A 15,000-nucleotide genomic window follows, 5' to 3' on the forward strand; every position below is an offset into this window, starting at 1 on the left:
CAGGAGCTTTCAAGCTTTTCACATTTGCAACCTTTAAATAGCTAAAGAGACAAGTCAAGCACTATGATGACAGACTAAAAACACCAGGGGCGTAGCCATCATTTCAGAAGAGAGGGAAGCGGAAATGCCAAGTGTATTACCAGGTTTTTTTCCTGACAATTGTCTAATTCACAGGTTTTATTTTTTCTTTTCTCTTGCTATTGGCTAAGAAATCAAATACACTGCTGAGCATTAACCAGTTATTTCAATTCTATTATATTCCTATATTTTACAAATGACAATTTTATGATTGGTTTGTATTACTACAAACACTTGTGCATTAAGTCATCATGGATTTTATACAATGTAAAAAAAAAAATCACATAATTTTTCTTTGTATTATGATTTCCTGGAACGCCACAAGTTATTAATTCTACGAGTCCATTTTGGGCTTTCTGTGAGAGAGCCAGCTTCCAGTATGAATGAAACATACATTACACAAGAGTGTTTAGTCCTCCATAATGTTTACATCGCTGCATTTTAGATAAAAATAAAACCTCTGGTCATGCATAGACTATCTTGACTCTGAATTTAATCTAGATTTATTCTTATTGTCCCATTAAAACTTCTACGTGAAGACGCTTGCTCGAAGAAATTGTGGGGGACGAATTTACGGCCCTTGCGTATTCTACGCCCATGAAAAACACCATTGGATTCATATTAGTAAAGCTCTACCTCCAAACTTTAGCCAGAGTAGCCATATTTCATTTTGCACAAAGGAAACAAGGTTGTGAGGGACAGATTTACAGTGGGTTGTACTGTTGTAATGTGTACCTTGGTGTCAGTTGTTCAACACTGAAGTACATCGCTACGAAATATTGACTGTAAAATGAAATGGAACTAAGATATAAGGACCGTACAATCCATCCCTCACAGCTTTGTTTTCATTTGTGTTCAAATAAATATGCCGTCCAACCTGAATGGGGTCCATTGTAGGTCAGGAAACGAAACTATTTCATAATTAATTTACAGCTATTAGAGTCAGCATATTCCAGATATTTAGCATATTGACATTAGCATATTCATATACAGGGTTAGTGGCGTGCTCAGGTTTATTATTTCTCCATCATCACCTCTAAGCTGCCATAAAGCAAAGCAATGACTGGTTAATGTTTTAGCAATCATATTGCCACATAGGACCTACGCTTGCTGCTAGAGGGCCTAATGGAGCTCATTTAAAAAGGTATGCAATGCATGAGTAGAAAGAAAGGAAGTGGGGGAGGAGAAAAAGAAGCTGAAAAGGCAAAGGACTAAGAGTGAGGATGAAGAGAGAGAGAGAGCAGTTTGTCTGACAGGGCATTGATTCATCTCTCCCAGTTGACGCATTGATCGGCTGGCCGTAGGTCTCGGTGTAAAAGCGTGAGGATTAACAGACTGTCCAGTGGTCATTAATTTGGAGGTTGGAATGAACTTCTCAGGACTGCTAAGTATGCATCTCACTCGCCAAAGTACCCAATTGAGTGAAAGCACACACTTTTTGTATCTGGTATGTCTTTATAGCATGTTGCTTTAGCAGATTTTGCAGGTATAATATAACCTAATTGGTGTTTTTGGAGGTCAACTTGAAATGGCATTTGCAACTTATTGTGACATTTCCGAGTGAAATGGAAAAAAGAGAGGCACTTGATTTTAACTATTGGGATTTGGCTGGATCCTGAAAAGTTGTTGCTGTATTACAGGTTGAAAAATAAGAGGGCTTGGTGACATCAACCGTTAAAAAAAGAAGGGGAGAAAAAAAAGTAGTTTCAGATGAGGTTATTATTACGTTATTTCTTGGCTGTAGAAAACCACTTGTTGTGGTGCTTGATATTGCAGATTGGTATTTCTTACCATATTGTTTTAATGTATTGTCGTAATTATAAACACACTGCTTCTACTGTTCACTGCACTTTGGTATTCTTCTTTACCTATAATGCCTAATTGAGTAGAAAGTCTCACTTATTCACAGAAAATAGCTTACTTCCACATTGCAAGATAAGATGGTTTAGAAGAGCAAGTTTAGATTTCATAGTAACTTTTAATACATTGTTGGTGTCCAGTCCAGTAGCACATTAATGTGAAAAAAAAATATGCATGTACTGTTCAAAGAAATCCAATCTTACCTGTATTATTATAGTATACTATTAAGTGACCATGCCTTTAAAATAGTCACCAAAACAAATGTTACAGTGCAGTGATTATTTCTAAACCGTTTATCTTTAGCTTTTCATCTGTGGAGGCTGCTAGACCAGGGGTGGGCAAGATTTTTGGCACATGGCCCACATACATGAATACAATTACCTTTGAAATACAATGTTGTTCTCGATGATTTGTTCCTGTGTTCCTAAAGCTGAGAGAAGTTAATGTACTTATTCTAGTACATGACGCACACTTTTCTGAACTGTATCTGTGACTGATTGGGCCACTCAGTTCATTATTTGATTTTGTTCTTGAATTTTTTCATGTAAAGGGTAATGTAGTAACCATTTCTGGTCTTGGAGCCTTTACTAAAGAGCAGATGAATTGAATCAGTTGTGTTTGATTAGGGAGACATCCAAATTGTGCAGAATGTTGGAGGTACTACAGGATCAGGGTTGGGAAACAGATCTATATTTTATTAAAGTTTATCACAGAGATGGAATTAGCACCAAGCAGTGACATTCCTTTCAACAGAAAATAGCTCTGGAGGTCGATAATCTCCAACATGCAGTTAGATGTTTGCTAGCACCTTTCGCAATGGACAGTGAGAGAGAGAGAGAGAGAACATGGTCATGGTTGCTGGGCAAATTGAGTCAAAATTGGGCAGAGTGTTGACAAATTGTGCAGGTTTAAAGCTCTGATTAAATGTTTTGGTGTGGATGGCAATCTGGCAACCCTGACCATGTTAAACACTTGGGGAGGCTCGTTAGGTGCTACTGAGCTATATCGAATTACGAAACAATTTAGGGATAATTGACCTGTGAGCTGAAATAAACCACGTTGAGGGTCGTAGTTCTCCCGTGTCTGTGCTAGACTGTTATGAAAGTTAGATTTAAACAACAGTTGAACTGAGCAAAAACGTACAAACACACAGTCTTTGAAACTTTGAGAACTCATCAGTCAGTAGAGAGAGTCATGGAGAGTTGGGCTGGAGTGGGGAGGACTGTTTGTCTGTTGTTCTCAATAAAGATTGGATTTACAATAACATTGCCTCCACCCCCTGTCCTCTCTCTCCTCCCTCTCACAACATTTTACAGCTCTTGGCTCCTGGTTCTGCCCTATAAAACACCGTAAACATAAAATCCACAAGCACTTAAGAACTGTCCTTCCGAGAGGGAGGGATAAACATCCTTTTTACGCCACTAGCCATCCATCGCTCTGTCAATCCACCCATCCATCTAGTTAGTGGGAGAGGATATACTGTCCTGTATTGGTTTATTAAGATGCATTACATTGTGAATAGTGTATTGTGATTGAATTTGTGAGAAAATACACATGCCCTTGTCGGTTAAATGGCTGAAAAGTAAACAAAAAGAATATATATATTTTCATTATTGTAGGATCATAACCGCGAAAAAGAATCAACAGTGTTGTTTAATGAAGATTGTGTTGCTGCATCATGTTTGCTCATGGAAGAAATTGCTTTTGCCCTCTATGTTTATTTTTATTCTGTTGGGAATTAAGGACAAGTGTCAGTATTCAGAGTCAGATGACTGATATTCCAGACACAGATACAGAAACGATCCCAGATAAGAGTGACGCCATGCTGTATAGATTAAAATGGAACTTTTATAATTTCTCAACAAAAAAAAGGAGAAAGAAATGGGATGGATTTTATTGCATTTTTGTATTATGAAAAGCAGCAAAAGAAATGGAAGGCACTGTGAATGAGCTGAAGGCTGCTCGTTTTTTTTTAATTTTATTTCTACTTTTGACTGACAGCAGAATAATCTAGAAAGCCCCAAGATGCGTTGTACAGAACTCTATCTTTACCCTAAGCCAGAAAAATAGCCCCACAGATAGTAGAGAGGCATGAGAGAGGATAAGAATGAAGGGAGTAATGCTGCATTCCTGCCTTCGCAGTTTTAGACTTCACTGCCGGGTAAGGCGGAATGCATAATTCACACTGATATGTCTTCCTTTCACAGAAAGATTGTGATATTCACACAGCTTTGGCAGGGAGTGTGGATAGCGCCACACAGGCGTATGTAAAATGTGTAGACATCTCTAAATAGGTTTGAAAATGCAGCTTATTTGTCAAAGAGCATAAGCCATTAAATCTGTTATCTGTTGCAAATGAAGCTCAGCATCCTTAGCTGGTGGTTCAGACCCCTCTCACCAGCGTAGGCGAATTTAAAATGAGTTCACACTGAGAAATCTCACATCTCTCAGCATATGCCACATTGTTGCTAATTGGAAACCAAGCTTGTTGGAGGGAAATGGTTGTCACACACACACAACCCTAATAAATTCATTCTGTCTGCGTCGCTTAGAAATTTTCATTTTAGTGCAATAGCTTTTCTTTTATGCAGCATTTTAGCCAATTTAGTTTGTTTTGTTGAAAACTGTGGCAATTTGGAAGAAGAAAAAAATATTTATGCATTTATGTGAACAATGAATATGAATTGAATGAAAATATAACTGTTTAGATATTTCGGTGCATCTGGAAATTCCCAAATGTAGTGCCATGATAGAATTCTGTTTGATGCCTGAGGCTTTGGAATCATCTTTCAGTTACTGATCTTATTGATATGATTCAGGATTTTAAATGAATGATTTATGAATTAAAAAAAAAAGATCTGAGCACGTTTGCAGAATCTCAGCCCCATAGCAATTATTTCAGGCCTTGTTAAAAGCCTCCCACCTTATACCATTCTCTCACAATCAATCGCCACTTTAGCTCCAATGAAGGAATGTGAATTTGTTGGTCTCCTCTCTAGTCTAATTAGCTTAATTGACCCAATGTGGTAAATGCAGGGAAAAGAGGCATGTGGTTCATCAGGGATGACTTCTGAGAGTTTCTGCTGCTGTTTGGATTGGTGGAATTGCTTGCAGTAATTGCAATTCTCAGTTTGGTTGTGCTAGGTGCAGTGTGAGAGGCACTGTGAAGCTCCTATAGGTGTAGCTTCTTGGGTGTTTGATTTACCAGTAATTGTTTGTCAAACTCTCAAGTTAATTGTTGGGTATTGTCAAGTTGGCCTTTTAACTGGTGATTTGAGCGGCAAAAGCTACTCTAAGGTTCGTTATGGATTCCACATCTGTGCCTTCTTCCATATGTCAGTGTCTACAACTGTCTTTGGCAGTCATATGCTTAATAACACTCAATAATTTGATGTTGCTGTGAATTGTAAATCGCTATGGAAGAAGGTGCTGTTTTGCAATTATCTAGAATTACATTCATTTGAGAAGTGGGTTGGGGAACAGGTGCAAATAACTAATTGAACTTTACGCTGTCTGAGAAACCACACTGAGGACAAGGCAGTTCTTTTACGTACACATTAAGCTATTGAAGAGCTTGTATTTAAAGCCCTTTCTTTCTTGGATACCCCCCCCCCCCCCATTATAATGATCTCTGCATTGCTTACACAGGCATTACCACACTATCCTGATTGGAGGCATGTTTGCCCTTAAACAGACACTTTCCGATTGGCTACTCTTTTCTTTATTCACTCTTCCATTGGATGAGCTTGTGCCATATATGCCAATCAATGCCACCATGGAGATTTTCTCTAAACTGTAATTCATAAGGCCCTTAGGGAACTGACAAAGGGGGTTATGCCTCACACATGAAAGATTGGGTGAGAATAGATGGGTGCATTCGTTATTATTTTTTATAACATTTTTTGCTTGGATAGATCATGTATTATTATAGATCATTTATTTCTATTAACTACGTACACATCAACAAAGTGTTTCATCACAACTTTTAATGATACTTATATAAATGAAAAAGATAACAAGCTTTATTTACTATTCATCATGATGGTATTCCATATCTATAACGAGAGAAAGAAGTGATTTACATGTACTACTTGTTTGAATAGTTCACATTTAAAATGCATCAGAAAAGGCTGGAAAATTGCAGATCCAGTACGGATATCCTTTTAGTGTTCCTACCTTTCTACTCTCCCGGCTAATGCTGCGTTTAAGTCACACAAAGTTAAACTGTGGAAAAAAAGTGGATTGTCTTTAATCAGTTAAAGACCTTTGTTCTCTCTCTTCCTTCTTAGCGCACACACAAGATGCAGAGGTTCACAGTGTTACATATTTTATTAATCCCTGATTTCTGTTTTTCCTGCACCTCAGCGTTACACACACAAAGATTGTAATGAGCTGACATGTAAATGTTGTCTGATCATTTGTCATCTACTTGAAAAGATTTAGTCTACACGATATTCTCTGGTATGTTCTGTATAAACAAGCCCTGCCCTTTAGTTTACTTTTTTTTTTTTTTACATGCTAAATTGATTATTATCTATGTCAGCCTGTCAGCTAGGGTTCATTCATCAATTAGGGTTGCCCCCTTTCATGATTGTCGTGCCTCTTTCTATTAAGATTAAATTACCTCCGATTTTAAAGTCATATCTTCCATCATAATTTAAATGTGTTTGTCTTTTGTTGAGCAGGTGAAACTACTGAGCTTTGTAAAATTCATTTGACTGTTCTTGAAACCTCCATGTGGAGAATAGAACATTTATTTTTCTCTTTCTCAGACATAAGATATCCACCTTTTCAGTGTTTTTTTTATAGACAAATTTTCTTTTGTGAACATGAAACCTTTTTTCCGTGCCTTCATCTCTTTCCTTCTCTTTCCTTTTGTCTCCTTATACCCCACTTTTCTCACTCTCATTAAAAGAAAAGAAACCCAGAAGCAATTTGAGGTCTTTCATTGTCAAAACTATTATCACCAGTCAGCTCTCTGGGTTGGGAACAAAGTCCTCGTGCTGCGTGCAAAAGAAATAGAGAGAATAAAGGAAAAGCCCATAAAAGGAGGGAGAGAGAACGGAGAATTAGAATTTGAATGACAACCCAACCCAAATGTGTTTTTTTTAGTTTTGTTTTTTGTCATCAGTATCCCCAGAACGGAAAGGCATCAGTTTCCCCCAGTGCATATATACACAGTAAAGTCCAGGTAGCAAAACTATATCTAAATGAACCTTTTCCCAGATCTCAACATCATCACCATCATCACCATCATGCTAACCCTTAATATGAGCTAGTTTTAGGACATTGATAATCATTGGTACTAAGATGCAAAAACGGCTTCAATTATCATCTGAATATTGGATAACATCAACACCAAGAGTGGTATCCCTGGAACTTTCTGACTATTATAGGTATTTTAAGCATGTTCCAGAGGGCTTTTTGCCCATTAAGAACAATGTTTTGAAAACAGACTAAAGGAGGCACAAAGGGTACTTTGGAATAGGGGTGTGCCGAATGAAAACCTGCTTCATTCACATATCACGAGGTGTTCCACTCTGAACATTTTTATATAACCATGTTAATGTTTTGCATCAGTGTCTGCAGGACACTGTCCATATAGCTTTTTAAAGGGATAGTTCACCCAAAAATGTAAATTATACAGGATCCTCTGTTATACAGCGAGATACGTGTGTCGTCTCATCGTCTGAATTATCCAAACTTTCAAGATGTGGCATTGACAACATCACAGTCGATGCAGCACACACTCTCTTGTTCAGCAGGCATCGCTTGGCACTGATGATCTGAGCGTGCCAGCCCCTGCGTCATCACCCCACACGCATGCGTTGAGAGCACCACGCAGACTGATACGGAAGAGAAGAAATTGTTAAATAAAGTCATATTTTGTTTTTTTTGCCGCACAAAAAGTATTCTCGTCGTTTCATAAAATCAAGGTTGAACCACTGTAGACACATGGACTATTTTAACGATGTCTTCCTGCCTTTCTGGGCCTTCAAAGTGTTAATTAAATAACTGTCAATGGAGCCATTCCTGAGCCATCGGATTTCATCAAAAATATCTTAATTTGTGTTCCGAAGATGAACGAAGGTTTTACTGGTTTGGAACGACATGGGGGTAAGTAATTAATGACAGAATTTTCATTTTTGGGTGAACTAAATCCTTTAACTCGTGATTTTGAACAGTGAATCATTTTCTTACTTTCTAGTAATGTCTTAAAAGATGCAATTCAATTATCATAATCCTGATTTTTGTTTTAAACGTCATGTTACACCAATTGTATATGAAAACTGCCATTTTAAATATAAATATTGTGATTTCAAATCTATTTGAATCTTCTACCCAGTAATAACATGTTGTGTGTGATAAATGGGGAAAAATGGTCCCCTTAGAATCGGCACACCCCTACTTTAGAACCTAGGGAAAAGACACCCTCACCCAACTGCTTTACCTAAAGAAAGTAACAGAATAGGCAGTGGGTTATAAAAAAGGCTATCACGTGTATGAATAATCTATGTCTGGTATTCCCCCTTCTCTGTATCCTCGATTTGTTCCATAGCCTGGATTTCCTGTGTGGTTCAGGGTGCTCCTATAAAGAGTTGCATTATTAGAGGGAAAGATAGTATGGATGTATGTCATATCCTCAACTTTTGCCTTGGGCTGCAAAGGCTGTTGGGCAGGCATTGGTGTCATTTGAAAGCCGTGTGCCCTGATTTCTAAGATTGATGTGTCTTTTATGGTTCCAGACTCAACATAGTCATCGTAATGTTTGCTGGCACCTCTTGATCCAACTACATCTCTACCGTATATAGAGTGATCACCTGGTGCAAGGTACCCTGCACGGTGTCCATACCAGCAGAAGATGCCAAAAATTAAGAACAAAGACACCAATGCTGTTGCACCTCCAATAATTCCAGCAAGTGGTAGCGCTGATAGTTGGTCAGTTCCCCGGTCGCTGTCCTGGTCTGAAATAGGCTGCTCTAGGGGATCCGTCTCTGTTTTGGCACAAGCAGGAGGCTCATGCTCTGAGTTTGTGTTTATGTTTAACCCACCAGTTGCCGTGAAAGAGGTTCTTTTACCATCGTTTCCAGAGAGAGGCACCAGGCAGATTATATAACTTGACTGGGGTTGTAGTTGCGTAAGTAAATACTCACGGCGATCCCCTGGCACAAGTGTTTCTGTGATTGACCCCATTGCAGGACTGTTGCCTAGTCGCAACCAGGAAAGTCTGAAGGAGGGAACTGGCTGTACAGCCTGCCAAGTAATGTGGACTGTCTCTGGTGTGAGAGGTTTTACACTGATTAGTAACGATTTACCAGAAACCCCATTTCCGCCTCCAAGACTGTCCTGGCCCCTATCAGAATACTTGTGTCCTGGTCGTCTGGATCTGAGGGTAAAGAGGGAACCTTGTGGAAGTGGAGGGGTTGTTGTAACTGGGGGCTGTGTTGGAAAATAACCTTTCTCTTTTTTTGCTCCATCATTTCCAACCATTCCTCCTGCAGTATCTACACTGATCTCACAGTCTTCTAATTGACTGGTAAGGTCCCTTAGTACCATGCCTCTTAGTCTTTCTGGTCCATGGCAAGTTAAACCTCTCACAGTCACTGATGAACCTCGCTCATGCAACCAGTCATGAAGCCAGCGGAGGTTACACCCACAGTACCAGGGATTTCCTCGGACGAGTAATTGTGAAAGGCTGTCTAGATCCTTGAATAAACCCCTCGGAAGAGTCGTTAAGTTGTTACCTGATAGGTCCAGTTTCTGTAGTCTTCGCATGCCGTCCAGGGAGCCCCGTGGCATGTGGGCTATTGCATTGTCCTGTAGATAGAGCCGAAGGAGATGCATACTTGGAAGATTTAATGGTGGTGCCTGGAGCGAGTTACGAACCAGAGAAAGCTCTGTGAGATTAGACAGCCGTGAGAATGTGTCATCTGCAATTCGTTGATTTGCCAGCAGATTTCCATCGAGGAAGAGACGTCTTAGAGAGGAGAGACCTCGAAATGCATGCGTTGGAATAGTTGAAATCCGATTGTCGTCTAGTCGGAGTTCCTCAAGTGATGCAGGCAGTCCTGATGGTATACTTGAGAGGTGGTTGCGTGACAAAAAAAGAAGACGCAGCCTCGGATTGTTGGCGAATGCTTTGTCTTCTATACTTACGGTTGAAACTGAATTGTCATCCATGTGAAGCTTCTCCAACAAGGGGAGCCGTGCAAGAGCGGAACGGGGTAAAGTTCGTATATTATTGTCCTGTAGGTGAAGTTCCCGTAGTGACGGAGGCAGATGTGTTGGAAAATCATCAAGTTCATTATCATAAAGGTAAACTACTCTCACAGTCAGTCGTCGCTCTAAAGATGTTGGTAGCCCAGCATTGTCTATGCGGTTGTTTTGCAGATAGAGCACAGCTGCCGTTAATGGTAATGGAGGAATGATGCTCAAGCCACGGTCATTGCAGTAAATGAAGCCATCATCACACCTGCAAGCTGAGGGGCATGGCACGTCTCCCTGAAGCTCCGCCTCCCCGAGAGCTGCCTCTGCGGCGGCAGCAGTTGCTGCTGCAAACTCGAGAACTTCAACCAATAATGTCAGGCATAGAAGAAGTAGGAACAACCAATCGCGGAGTTCAACAAGGCTCTCTGTGGCCATAATTCCAGGCAATGTACCGCACTCTCTCTGCAGACTTCGTTTAACCCAATGTCTCAAGTCAATATTCTTGGTCAGTCACTGTAGTTGGGTAAGCGCAGGTCTTTCTTGTCCTTCTTTGTTTCCAATCACATGGCCTGTGGGAAATATTGAAAAGTAAAAAAAACAAAAAACAGAGGTTACATTTGGTTTAGAGTTCAATGCAATTATACGTCCACTTATGTTATATACTATTCCGTCTGACTTTTACAGGACTTCTGCTTAAATGTGAAAAACATTGCAAGGTGGTAAGAGGTTAGTAAGCAAGTGCAAAGAAAATCAGTCAAGCTGAAAGACTTTCTATATAACCTTAGCAGAGCGACTGCATTAGACAGATACATTAGAATAAAAAAGGACTGCAAGAAAAAGTTAAATGGATTGAGGTTGAGCAAAATAAATGAGTAGTGTGGAAAGAGTTGAATGTAACTTTTACATTACTACATTATACACTGAAAATTGTACGTGTGAGGTGGTAGTTCTGAACTTGTATTAAAATGTGATTGACATTTTAATTCCTAGAAAAACAATTACAGGTTTATTCCTGGATTGACCTTAAGTCATATTTAAATTCAAATGTTACAGGGAACAGTGTTTGAATAAATCACTAGTTTAATTTTAGCTCAATTTTTTGAAAGTTCACGGAAGGGTCAGATAGAGCTCTCATTTTCGATCTGATTTGCAATTGAGATTTAGATGAAAACCACAGACGTTTACAACAAATTGACATGCATAATGGATGCTGTTTCTTGGTTGTTATTGTTTTCAAAATAGCATGAATTATTCAGAGAGACTACATGGAATACCCAACAGAGATTTCACTCTGTTTAACCAGTCATTGACTAGATGGCCAGGGATTGTGAATTTCCTGTGTATGTATTCTCTGCTAGCCTTGTCTGTGAATCTTATCAAAGTTAAATAGAGGAATGAAGAAAAAGAATATTTGCAAATTAGCTGGAAATTATTTTTTAATAATAATTCAACATATAGACTGTCCCCTTAGGTCTAAAATGTATCAAAGTAAAAAAGTTTACATTCAGCATTATTGTGACAAAAAAAAACAGCCTGATATATTTTTTAAATCACCAATAAGTTTTTGCATCAGGGTTCATCAATAAGAACGGCCCCTGCACAGTAAAATCATGTTCATTACGTGCCAGTGCTCCGTTTACACTAAACATATTTATATTCATTGATCTTTTACATCCAATTTTTTGGCAATGTGTTCTACATTGTTGTGGTGAGTTTTGATTATGTGCCACCAAAATAATGTTATCCGCTTGAAAGCATCATTGAGAATTTCCAACTTGTTACACATGTTCTCTTTGTAAAGGAATTTAAGAAATATTCTTTGTTCACTAAAATGTGCATTTGTACACAATTTTGAGACATTCACATACTCATATGTCATTAATCCAAAATGAACTTGTTTTTTGAGTATTTTTGTGTGAAGGTTTGGTATGCATCACTCTCTGCTGGGGCTTCAATCTTTTTGCTGCATTCCGTCCTATGGGATTGGACTCAAGGTTGTTTGTGTTGCAGGCCAGGCAGATGGGAAATGGTTGGCTGTCTCTTGGTTACAAACGTTGTTACCTTAGGCAGCAACTACATGCAAAACAAACCCTTAAACTGTGCTAGTACCCATGTTAAACTGATCAACAGGGGTGTGAAGTAACGAATTACAAATACTCACGTTACTCTAAGTAGTTTTTTCCAGAAATTTTACTTTTTTGAGTAGTTTAAAAATTGTGTAATTTTACTTTCACTTGAGTACATTTTAATTGATGTATCGGTACCTTTTCTACGCTATTTTCCTTCTGTATGTGGTCGTTACTCGTTACATGCTTGTTTTAATTTAATTTAATTTTCATCCATCAACGTGATTGGATCGAGAAATCGATCTCGTGACTGTCATCAAATCAAATTAAGCATAGAAAACTTTAACCGCCTATTCCTGCTGTTACTCGTGACTGCTGTGGAAGTGCATTCTTCACGCATCAATTCAATCCAGATATCAGCGTCTTCCTCTAATATGCTAAGGTAAGGGCTGGACAATATGGCCAAATTTTATATCACGATATATTTCTAAATTTCGGTCGATACGATATAATTCCGATATCGATATGAACAATATAAAAGCCTCAGAAAAACTGCAAAGAACACCCATAACAGATGTCTGTTCCTACAATCTTCTGAAAAATGAATTTGCCAAGTCTATGAAATCTGCTGGAGTCTTTCGCTACTGCACCATAACAAACTACATGAAGCAATGAAATAACCCATCATAACATTAATATGATACTCTTCTCAATACCTGCTACAAGACTATGAAAGCATATGGGTAGCAATATTCCGTTTGAAATGTAATATGCAAAATGAAAATGTAATATGTAAAATGGCAATGCATTTCTGTTTTTAAATTTACATTTGCCATAACATTTGTGCAACATTTGGTACACAAAATGGGGGAATTTTTTTTCCGATTTAAATCCCATTTCCTGCATTTATATAAATTTAGGGACTATGGTGTTACAAAATCCAGGATATAATTAAGTTGATTATAATGATCAATTCTGCCAAAAATAAAAGTAGGCTACTAAACTATGTATAACAAAAATGTCTTACTTTTTTCAAGACTTGATATAATAATTTTATAAAGTCAAAAATGTTCACCATTAATGTTTTGTGTGTAAATAAAACTGAAATATACAGAAATTGAATAAGGTTATCAAATAGCATGAACTGCATAAAGCACGCTGAAACACCGAAACACCACTGAATTTATACCACTGAATTACTCTTTCATCCTTATCAACTATTTCGTATGCTTTCTCCTCACTTGTGGAAGCTCGTTCAGTCACATTTGCAAATTGCATTGCGGTCAGGGGCGCTCATTCTGTGGCTGAAACTTGCCGCGTTGGAGATCCGCTGCTCTGAGCACTGGCTGCGTGTCTTTGGTGTACGTCATCAGGAAAGTAGCCAATTGTGTTCTGCTCTTTCTGACGGCTGCGCGCCTAATGTCAGTCAGTTGAAAATGCTGCTATGTATATTGAAATATCGAAAATGTGTTTAATAATCATATCACCGTTATCGGAAAAAAATAACGCGATATATATTGATATTGAATTATTGTCCAGCCCTAGCTAAGGTACATTTCACATTTCTGCTTAATATGATATTTATATAGGCTGGGCTGTCACAGGGCCTATTTGGTCTGACGTTGGGGTTATTGCGTGACGAGTTCATAATGCGGTGAATTCCCGCTCCCATTTACTTCACAATCACATTATAGAGAGACGACCGTCATGAACTGTGCACTGCCGCGTCTCGCGCTCGCCATGCCGTCAGATTCAGAATCAGTGCAATCTATGAACCATGGCGTTAACTTGAACTGCATTTCTGTCAGTCCGTGACTACAGCTCGTTAATAAAAAACGTTTTTTGATTGATCCATTATACAGTCCGTCTTCATTTGGCAAGTGCACTTGCGCAAAAACATTTTTAATGTTCAACTTTTGTTTTTTTGTGTGTGGATGGTGCTGATAAAACAGCTTCGCCAAGACTACAAAGAGACGTGCATTTATGTGTGTGCGCGCGCGTGTGTGTGTGTGTGTTGTTTGTTTCTTTTGTAAAAGTTTCCTGGATATAACTTCCCAATTGAATGCACAATTTTCCTTACAAATTATATTATCAGCATTACAATGTGAGTAAATGTAGCCGTGTAAAATGTAAGGGATGATGCCACCCTTCTAGAACAATGTGCATTTATGTTTAAATTGTAACATATTTAATAGCATGGAATTAAAGTGTGTAATTAGTGTTAGCTCACTATCTTAGCCTTTTTCAGTGCATTAGGTGAGGTAATCTGATAATATTAGTGATTCTCATTTATCAAAACACTAACATTGGTACTGTTTTGGAGAGAAATTGGGTATTTTTTAATCTCTCTATTTAACCCATCTCATGGTGTGTGATGCTGAACTATCATATGCGTCTCTAAAGGTTTTTGAATTCTTTGCACAGTTATGAATATTGATATTTTATGTGCAACAATAGCATGCTCAGGCCCAGTGGCCTTTCGCCTAATTTTAAATGCCCCCCCCCCCCCCCCCAAATAATATGATTTAAATGGTGATGAGTGTACTGATTTGATGCATTTTAAAAAGATGGATGATAGATATTCTTCAATCTTTCTGACAAAGAACAAAATATATTGTGAATTACAGTATGTGCAATTTTTTTTACATTTATAAATTGTAGTGCACAGTGTTTATTATACGTGGTAGAATCCGCAGCTCAGTACTCACTACTCATGAGTACTTTTAAATAAGCTACTTTTTTACTCTTACTCAAGTAGTTTTTTGGACAAGTACTTTTTACTCTACTC

General features: G+C 38.4%; 2 protein-coding genes across 4 annotated transcripts in view; one reads left to right on the forward strand and one right to left on the reverse strand.

The window, feature by feature from the left end:
* Positions 1-15,000, forward strand: part of macrod1 (mono-ADP ribosylhydrolase 1) — a 69,350-nt gene that overhangs the window by 2,107 nt on the left and 52,243 nt on the right. The gene's annotated exons all lie outside the window — the stretch shown is intronic.
* The window catches only part of flrt1b (fibronectin leucine rich transmembrane protein 1b), a 33,712-nt gene continuing 24,619 nt past the window's right edge, over positions 5,908-15,000 (reverse strand). The window contains exons 3-4 of one of the 2 annotated variants that reach the window (XR_013210348.1): positions 8,348-10,715; positions 5,908-7,415 (exon numbers count right to left, since the gene is read on the reverse strand). Coding sequence is in view for 1 of the 2 variants with exons in the window: in XM_077247756.1 (XP_077103871.1) it covers positions 8,434-10,581 (2,148 nt within the window). In the remaining variant the exon portion in view is untranslated. Of the gene's footprint in view, positions 10,716-15,000 lie in introns of both variants that reach the window. The other variant, XM_077247756.1, reaches the window with a different exon arrangement.

Source organism: Siphateles boraxobius, unplaced genomic scaffold (assembly GCF_051911475.1).
Source record: "Siphateles boraxobius isolate OS27281-9 unplaced genomic scaffold, OSU_SipBor_1 3, whole genome shotgun sequence".
NCBI classification, from domain to species: domain Eukaryota; kingdom Metazoa; phylum Chordata; class Actinopteri; order Cypriniformes; family Leuciscidae; genus Siphateles; species Siphateles boraxobius.